Here is a 10,000-nt window from a genome sequence, read left to right on the forward strand (position 1 = left end):
AACCCCAATTATTCATGGTCAGAAATAGATAAAACACCTATTATTCATGGTCAGAAGTGGCGAAAACACCTATTATTCATGGTCAGAAGTGGCGAAAACACCTATTATTCATGGTCAGAAGTGGCTAAAACCCCTATTATTCATGGTCAGAAGTGGCTAAATCCCCAATTATTCATGGTCAGACGTGGCTAAACCCCAATTATTCATGGTCAGAAATAGATAAAGCACCTATTATTCATGGTCAGAAATGGCTAAAACACCTATTATTCATGGTCAGAAGTGGCTAAAACCCCAATTATTCATGGTCAGAAATGGATAAAATACCAATTATTCATGATCAGAAGTGGCTAAAACACCTATCATTCATGGTCAGAAGTGGTTAAAACCCCAATTATTCATGGTCAGACGTGGCTAAACCCCAATTATTCATGGTCAGAAATGGATAAAAGACCCATTATTCATGGTCAGAAGTGGCTAAAACACCTATTATTCATGGTCAGAAGTGGCTAAAACCCCAATTATTCATGGTCAGAAATGGATAAAATACCAATTATTCATGATCAGAAGTGGATAAAACACCTATTATTCATGGTCAGAAATAGATAAAATACCCATTATTCATGGTCAGAAGTGGCTAAAACACCTATTATTCATGGTCAGAAGTGGCTAAAACACCTATTATTCATGGTCAGAAGTGGCTAAAACACCTATTATTCATGGTCAGAAGTGGCTAAAACACCTATTATTCATGGTAAAAAATGGATAAAACATCCATTATTCATGGTCAGAAATGGATAAAACACCCATCATTCATGATGAAAAATCAATAAAACACCCATAATTCATGGTCAGAAATGGATAAAACACCCACCATTCATGATAAAAAAATCAATAAAACACCCATTATTCATGGTGAGAAATGGATAAAACACCTGTTATTTATGATAACAAATGCCTAAATTACAAGATAACGAGTAGGAAAAATAAATGGTTCATGTATTTGGGTAAGACTCAAAGCATCACATATTTACCAAATGAACATAATTTTCTCATACAAGGAAGTCTTTTCTCGAACACCAACCCCACTCAAATGAGAAAAAAAAGAAAATTGGAAACATAAATAATAAACAAAAAATCGTTGCATATAGAAGCAGTTGTAGTATATAGTACACATATGCAATTGGCGACACAAGCAGAAAATCTGCCGAATTATAAGGCAAAGTCACAACAGGTAAGTTATGAAATTTTTGCAAAAACTCGAATATATTTTGAAACAAACAACGTATGACCAATAAACCTTGAAGACATTTTGAAAAAAAAAAAAACAGTATTACCAATAAATCAATAAAAGTGATAGCAAAAATCTAGAAAAAAGGACCCTACTCTTGGTAAGAATGATGGTCTTCATTACTAGCTAACCTAGGAGGAAAGGTGCTGTACTCACCAGTCAACCAGCCAATCGCTCGAGAGTGGGAACTCCCAGAGATCCTGTGTTCCTGCAACTTTTCAGAGACCGACATGTGTCGCCTCCATGGATGTCTTCTGTTTAATTTAAGGAGCGAAGTCCCCTTTTTCTAATTGAGAAGGTCCACTTGTTTTGTGACGACCTCAAAAATCGTGACGTATTTAATGGTTATTTGGTATGGGGTATACAAAAATGAGGCACAGTATTGTCATAGGCACCATAGCGAATGAATTTCACATACTCAGTGGGAACTACAGATGCAGGTGTCATGCCTTGAATGTTGATTTAGTAATTCACAAGTTCCTGTCATAGGCCAGTATAACAATTTTAAAGAGCAACAGCAAGTGCAGTTGTTGCAACAAAGCTAAAGATAATACAGACATTTATAATTTCTCCAATCCAGTGAATCTGCCAAAATTTGAATTTAAGGTCTTTATTTTCCTCTCTTAATATATTATCTATCCATTAAAGGCAACGCTAAGCCATGCTGACTGATAAATTGTTTCAAGTACAAAGCTGCTACACAAATAATCTGGCTCTGCATTGAATATCAAAGTAAGACATTGAGTGGGGATTTAACTTTCGTTAAATCGTTGTACAGTATAAGATATTTCACAAACTGGTGACTATTCAGTTTGGGGCAAAAGAAAAAAAATATTTTGTCAGAGGTCTCCTTCACCTTATATCACCCAAAATATACATATAACAATGGTAATTAACCCTCTTTCCATAAATAGAAAATCTACCCATATTTTTCTAAGCAAGTGTACATTAAAGAAAACCACTCTCGCATTTCAAAACCATCAAAATTATATTGTACTAGAGGGGCACTCAAGAGAGCGCAGACCTCCCCCATGGCAGCTTATTTCTCGAGCTTTTGTTCGACCTTGACCTTTTGACCTAGGACTTTCAAAATGAAATCCCTTCCACATCTCAACATAACAATTAATCCGTGAAAGTTTCATTACTCTATAGATAAAATTGTGGCCAGAAAATTATTCACACACAAATGACCTTTTGCTCGACCTTGACCTTTGACATAGGACTTTCAAAATTAAATCCCCTCCACGTCTCAACAATTAATCCGTGAACGTTTCATTACTCTATAATTAAATTGTGACCAGACCAGGAAGTTGTTCACAGACACACAACGTCGAAAACATAACCTCCTTCAAACTTCGTTGTCGGAGGTAATAATGTACATCAACACTGTTCTGGAATTAGCGCTAGTATGCACGAAAACTATGTTGGTCAGTTTCCGATTCTTGACAAATTACCAATAATATATTTACCATCCTATTACCCCAAAACATTTACATAACCTTCACTAATCTCATATGCTATTTTCATGGCAGTCGTATCATTCTTTCGTTTTATAATGAATTAACAGTGCTTGACTTCCACAGATTTCTTAGTTTTACCCTAACAATAGCTGGCAAAACGTCAGTCAACTCCACAACATATACAAGGATAGAAGCACTCGATTTACAAGCTGATTGTCAAAAGCATTACTTTAAGCACTCGATTTTGCTTGCCGCTTTTCAAAGGCACTTTCATTCTTGAGCTTTCTCCACAGGGCTAACTCCATTTCCGCTCATTATACAGCCTACATTATTATCTCATGTTATACGCTCACGCTTACTTTACCGAAGCGGTCTTCGTACCGCCGCCATTTGCCATTTTTAACGCCTACACTGAAAAGATAAAAATCTCTACGTTTTACCCTATTAAGGGATGCAGGACACGGTTCCCATTACTCTATAGCATCCGTCATACTTAACGTTACTTTTGTACAAGAAATAAACGACACACACTGTTAAAATGACAAATTTCGTAGATAATTTGTATTTTTCCTACCATACAAACCTTTGCTATTTCCATGGGGTAACATTTGGCGGAGCTGAATGACGAGCCATTAAAATTAAACGAGGGTTAACTACCCCCTTGCTAATTAGCAGGGGGTAGGGAAGGGGTAGCTAGCTACCCCTTCCCCCCTCACACACTGTGAATAGCTCAATTCACTTAAATGTAGGACTTGACTTGGGGGTCAGGGCTGGCGGGTAACATTTGCGTAAATAGCAAAGGTTTGTATGGTAGGAAAAATACAAATTATCTACGAAATTTGTCATTTGTTCCGTAACCCAATACAAACCATTGCTATTTCCATGGGGTGACTTACCCTTAGGAAGGGCGGAAAGTCCCCAGCCTTCTGGCTTCGGCTTTACCCGGGGACTCCAATTCCGAGTTGTAGAACTCAAGGAACGGGAGTCCCTAACCCTCGCACGCTGTCATGTTTGACCATCGTGCGGCCTACAAGGATGTGTGTGAAGGAGAATAACGTGACTCGTCCTAGGAAGTTGACCTGGGGTTCCTTATGTGGAACCCTAGGCTAGGACGTACCCAATACCACCTCGTCAGGGTATGGGGGACGCGACAGTATTAAAGCTAATACTAGGAGCACAAGGAAGCATGGTTTACCTGCAGAGGTTGAGGTCAGCTGTGCAAAGGCCTGGATGCTGCTATTCCCAAGGGAGGGGAGAATGAAGAAAGAAGTAAGGGCCAGACATACTCTTTCATTCACGCAGACTAAAACCGGGTAACAATGCCCTCAACCTTCTGCTACTTGTCCAATAAGGAGCCTGAGGTTAGACCAGCTGTTGTGCAGCCACCACAGGACCGATAGAAAACGTATCGAGGTTCCTGTGGGTCACGTCCTGCAGGTAGTGGGCTGTGAACGTCGTCTGACGTTTCCAGACCCCAGCTTGTAAAACCTGCGTCACAGAGAAGTTCCTCTTGAAGGCCAGGGAAGTAGCAACACCCCTGACATCATGAGCTCTGGGACGACGTGACGGAGGAGAGTCGGGATTCAAGGTGCTGCTTATCACCTTGCGAATCCATGAAGAGATGGAGTTCTTGGTGACCCTCCTCTTTGTCCTCCCTGTGCTCACAAACAAAGCTTGCACATGAGGACGGGCTGCAGCCGTTCTCTTGAGGTAGCGCCTCAGACTCCTGACTGGGCACAGTAACAGATGATCTGGGTCATTTGTTACAGAACGTAGACTCGTTACCTTGAAGGAGTCGAATCTTGGATCTGACACCCCAGGGTTTTGAGTCTTAGCAATGAACTCAGGGACGAACCTGAACGTTACCTCCCCCCATCCCCTTGAATGGGCAACGTCGTAGGAGAGACCATGAAGTTCGCTTACTCGTTTGGCCGAGGCCAACGCGAGTAGGAACGCCGTCTTCCACGTTAGGTGGCGATCAGACGCCTGGCGTAATGGTTCAAAGGGAGCTCTTTTCAGAGCCCTAAGCACTTGAACCACGTTCCAAGGAGGGGGTCTGACTTCCGACTGGGGGCAAGTAAGTTCGTAGTTGCGTATGAGTAGAGAAAGTTCCAACGAAGAGGAAATATCCACTCCTTTCAGCCTGAAGGCTAGGCTTAAGGCTGAGCGATAACCTTTCACGGCCGAGACCGAAAGGCGCATTTCCTCCCGAAGATAAACAAGGAACTCCGCTATTGTTGGAATAGAGGCATCGAGCGGAGAGAGACCCCTTCCACGACACCAACCACAAAAGACTTTCCACTTCGCCTGGTAGACTTTGGCCGAGGACTCTCGCAGGTGCCGAGACATCCTGTCCGCAACCTGCTGAGAAAATCCTCTCTCCGTGAGGAGTCGCTGGATAGTCTCCAGGCGTGAAGCCGAAGCGAAGCTACGGCCTTGTGGAAGATGTTGCAATGTGGTTGTCTGAGTAGCTCGTGACGTGGAGGGAGTTCTCTTGGGGGTTCCGTTAGGAGCCGCAGAAGATCTGGGAACCACTCCGCATGATGCCATAGCGGAGCTATGAGAGTCATGGAAAGGTTGACCGATAGATTGGTCTTGTTGAGCACCCTTCTCATCAGACAAAAAGGTGGGAAGGCGTAAACGTCCATGTTGTCCCACCTGTGTTGAAAGGCATCCTGCCAGAAAGCCTTGGGGTCCGGGACTGGAGAGCAGTAAAGGGGCAGCCTGAAATTCAAGGCTGTCGCAAACAGATCTACAGTCGGAGAGCCCCACAAAGTCAGGACTTTGTTGGCTATCTGAGGGTCCAAGGACCACTCGGTACTCACTATCTGCGTCGTCCTGCTGAGGCTGTCGGCGAGGACATTCCTCTTGCCAGGAATGAAGCGAGCTGTTAGTGAGATCGAGCGGGTCTCGGACCATCTCAGAATCTCTACTGCAAGATGGGATAGCTGTTGCGAGAAAGTACCTCCCTGCTTGTTGATATAAGCCACTACCGTGGTGTTGTCGCTCATCACCACCACGGAGTGGCCCGCCAGGGTTTGTTGGAACTGTTGAAGAGCCAGAAAAACGGCCTTCAATTCTAGCAAGTTGATGTGGAGGCACCTTTCCGATTCTGACCAAAGGCCTGAGGCCCTTTGGCTCAGAATGTGGGCCCCCCACCCTAGATTTGACGCGTCCGTAAACAGAGTCAAATCTGGGGGGAGGACGAGGAGATCTGCTCCCTTCCGTAGGTTCTCGTCGTCCAGCCACCATCGAAGGTCCGTCCGTTCCGAAGGTCCTATGGGAACTAGGAAGTCCGGGGAATCGTTTCCCTGATTCCATCGCGACTTCAGCCGCCACTGAAGGGATCTCATCCTGAGGCGGCCGTTTGGAACAAGACGGACCAAAGATGATAGATGACCTAAGAGACGTAACCACAGTTGGGCCGGAAGCTCTTCTCGTCTGAGGAAAGGTTCTGCTACCTTCCTCAGCCTTGCTATCCTTTCGTCTGATGGAAAGGCTTTGTGGAGAATCGTGTCTAGTTTCATGCCTAGATATACCAGTTTCTTCGTAGGGCGCAGAGAGGACTTCTCGAGATTTACCAAGATCCCTAGATCTTGGCAAACTTCCAGAAGCCTGTCCCGGTGACGCAGAAGGGTCGACTCCGAGTCTGCCAGGATCAGCCAGTCGTCCAGATAACGAAGGAGACGGATGCCGTTCCTGTGAGCCCACGACGAGATCAGAGTGAACACCTTGGTGAACACCTGGGGTGCTGTGGAGAGACCGAAACACAGCACCTTGAACTGGTAGGTCTTGCCGTCTAGGCCGAATCTTAAGTACTTCCTGGAAGACGGATGGATGGGGATCTGGAAGTACGCGTCCTTCAAATCCAGAGTGCACATAAAGTCTTGTGGTCTCACTGCAAGTCTGACCGTGTCCGCTGTCTCCATACTGAACCGAGTCTGTATGACAAACTTGTTCAGTGCTGAGAGGTCGATGACCGGTCTCCAGCCTCCAGACGCCTTCTTTACAAGAAAGAGTCGACTGAAGAAGCCTGGGGAGCTGTCGTCGACCTCTTGGAGAGCATCCTTCTTGAGCATGGTCTCGACTTCTGCCCGGAGGGCCATCCCCTTTGCCGATCCCAAGGCATAGGAGTTCAACGACACTGGATTCGCTGTCAGGGGAGGTAGAGATGTTGTGAACGGGACGCGATACCCTTGGCCGATCACAGAGACCGTCCAAGGGTCGGCCCCGAGTTGCTGCCACCTCTGCACGCAACTTCTTAGGCATCCCCCCACAGGTGGACACGCGGGGGGATTGCCACTCCTAGTGTTTGCGACCTTTGCCGCTTCCTCTAGGAGTTCTACCTCCCTTAGAGGACTTGCCGCGTCTCTTGTCTTTCGGCTGAAAGGACCGCGGCTTAGACACGCTTGCCTTAGCTGCCGGAGCCTGCTTAGGTGTTCTGCGAGGCTGCTGTTGACGTTGTTGTGGAGGGGCTGGAGGTTTATAGGGCCGAGATGTCAGGGCCCTTTGGAGGAGAGAGTCCTGGTTCGACCTCCTCCACCTCTCAGCCGACTGCTCCATGTCACGAGGCTCCAGTAACTCCCCTCCAAAAATAGAGGAGTGTCTGAGCCTGTTGACGTCTGCGGTGGGGACCTTCGGATGGAACCTCTCGGACACTGAATCGCGTCTTTTGAGGATCAAGTTAGCCCATAGGTTAGTGACCTGGTGAGCTAGAAACTCAATAGAGCGAGTGCCCGAGAGGAGGAAGGTCTCCAAGGCCTTCCTATTGCTCTCCTTGGACAGATCCTCAGATCGCAATAGGATGCCCAAAGACCCAAGCCAGAGATCAAGCCACGAAGTTGCCTGCATGGCACTCTTAGCGACTTTCTCCAGGTTTTGGGTCTCTGACGCCGCAAACGTCACCTGTCGGGTCGAGAGCTTCTCGAAAGAAGTTCCCTTAGCTAGTTCCTCCACAGAATGATGGAGTGGAAGAGACATGCAAGACTCCCCGTCGATCTCGAAATACCTCCTCTGTTGGACTAGAGGAGGAGGGAGGAGTCTAAACCCGGCAGAAGAACGTCCTGAGGAGGCCAGACCGGAGAGCTGAGCTTTGACTTTGTCCCTGGCGCCTTTCACCCCTTTAGACCAGGGCAAAGCTGCACTAGTCTTGGGGGGCTTCTGGACACCAAAGACCTCGTCAAGCACGGTGTCTTTCCCCTCACGAGGGGCTATCTCCGGGTCCTTGATTTTGTTGAGCTCCCTCATCAAACCAAGGACCTGCCAGAACGCGTGTTCTGACTCGCTGTGTTCTCCTTTTGGTGGACTGGCAGCTAAGTCTCCCATCCCCAAGAGGTGTTCTTGGGGAGAAACGTGGACGTCCTCCCTAGGAATTGCTGGTTCTTGACGAATCTTCGACGAAGATTTCGGAACAGTCTTGGTGTCCTTCGATTCCCTCCTGGAAGGAAAATAGGACTCCAACACCGACACCCGAGGAGGAACCTCTTCCCGTGCGACCTCTCCCCTATCCGGAGAAAATTCCCCCCTTGGTGCCAAGGAAGAATTCTCCGAGTCAGAGGAGTCCCCCGAGGACGAGATAAACTCATCTACAGGAGGGGGTGGAGCTGCAGAGGTTGGAGAAGGTGAAGGGGTCCGCCTGACGGGGTTCCTGGAGACCAGCTTTTCCTGGGGAGGAGTTACCACGAAGCCCACTCCTTTCCTTTTCTTCAACGGTGGAGAACCCATCCCAGGGTCCCGCCTCTGATCAGTGCTGGAAGGCTTGATAGCCTGGACCACAGCCTTGATCATGTGGCGGAACCAAGGTAGACGGGTAACTGACGCTGTGTCAGCAATCCCCGCTGGAGAAAAGGGGATCTCGCGACCCTTAGGAGTGGTCACCACGAGGCCTTCCTGAAAAGAAAAAGACTGCCTAGACCTCTCTGCTGATTTTCCTTGTTCTGCCGTTATCCTCCTCTTGTGCGGAGGTGAATCCTGGGAACGCCTCCCAGGAGGAGCATCCTGCCGAGGATCCTTGCGGTCCGAATGACCCACCGTAGGTGAGCGACCTGTAGGCGAGCGACCTGTAGGCGAGCGTTCACGCGAAGGGGAAAGGTGGTCATAGGGCCGCGAGTGATGGCGCGCATGCGCAGGTGCATGCATGTAGGAGCGCGCAGGTGAATGGCGCGCAGGAGAATGGCGCGCAGGAGGGTATGCACGAGATCGATCAGGAGAGCGTGCATATGAATGCGCAGGAGAAAACTCCACAGAAGGAGCTGGCGAGCGGCCGCGCGACCTCTTGGGGGAGCGCTGGTGATGGTGGGAGGGAGAAAGATGTCTCCTAGAAGACTTAGTCTCCCTCAACTGGTAGCGCGCAGATCTGTCGGCGATCGGGGCGCATGTAGGAGAGGCCCCTTCTTTACCGCCCGCAGGACCCACAGCGTGTTGGCGTGAAGGGCGAGCTGAAGGAGATCGTGGGCGTGAGTGCGCCAAACTTAAGAGGCGCTCAGAAATCGAAGGGCGCACAGGGGCAACTGGAAGCGCAAGAATCGACGTGCGAGACAAGGGCGAACCCTTGCGAACGTCTGAGTCCGAAGATCTGGAGGGCGCTGGCGAGCGTGGGCGCACAGGGCGTGCAACAGGCACAGGCACTAGTGAGTGCTTGCGCGCGCGCACAGGCGAGTGATGGTGAGCAGCGCGCCCATCAGGAAGTTGTTGCTTCTCAGGGTGAGGGTGCCCTAAGGAGAGCTGGCGAGCAGTGGAGCTCTGGCGAGAAGGAGATCGCTGGCGCGTTGGAAGTCGTTGCCCCTTCTCTGGATGTCCAGGAGAGAGCTGGCGCGCGAGAGAGCGCTGGTGCGCAGGAGATCGCTGGAGCGTTGGGGAGCGCTGGTTCTTCACAGGCTGAAGAGCGCGCCCAGAAAGACGCTGGCGAGAAGGAGATCGCTGGCGCGTTGGTGAGCATTGACCATCCTCAAGATGAAGAGCTCGCCCAGGGGCGTGCTGGCGAGCAGGAGAGCGCCGGCGCACAGGAGATCGCTGGCGCGTTGGAGAGCGCTGGCGCACAGGAGATCGCTGGCGCGTTGGAGAGCGCTGGCGCACAGGAGATCGCTGGCGCGTTGGAGAGTGCTGGCGCACAGGAGATCGCTGGCGCGTTGGAGAGCGCTGGTGAACAGGAGATCGCTGGCGCGTTGGAGAGCGCTGGCGAACAGGAGATCGCTGGCGAACAGGTGATGGTTGAAGAGACGAAGATCTGCGCTCAACTGCACGCAAGAGCGCA

General features: G+C 49.0%; 2 protein-coding genes across 2 annotated transcripts in view; one reads left to right on the plus strand and one right to left on the minus strand.

The window, feature by feature from the left end:
* The window catches only part of LOC137628670 (uncharacterized), an 18,870-nt gene extending 9,984 nt beyond the window's left edge, over positions 1-8,886 (minus strand). Inside the window, exon 1 of the mRNA XM_068359824.1 lies at positions 8,125-8,886. Coding sequence (XP_068215925.1) covers positions 8,125-8,886 — 762 coding nt within the window. The remainder of the gene's footprint in view (positions 1-8,124) is intronic.
* LOC137628868 (uncharacterized) overlaps positions 1-10,000 on the plus strand; it is a 354,967-nt gene that overhangs the window by 260,447 nt on the left and 84,520 nt on the right. The window lies entirely within an intron of this gene.

The sequence above is a fragment of the Palaemon carinicauda genome, chromosome 36, assembly GCF_036898095.1.
Source record: "Palaemon carinicauda isolate YSFRI2023 chromosome 36, ASM3689809v2, whole genome shotgun sequence".
Classification (NCBI taxonomy): Eukaryota; Metazoa; Arthropoda; class Malacostraca; order Decapoda; family Palaemonidae; genus Palaemon; species Palaemon carinicauda.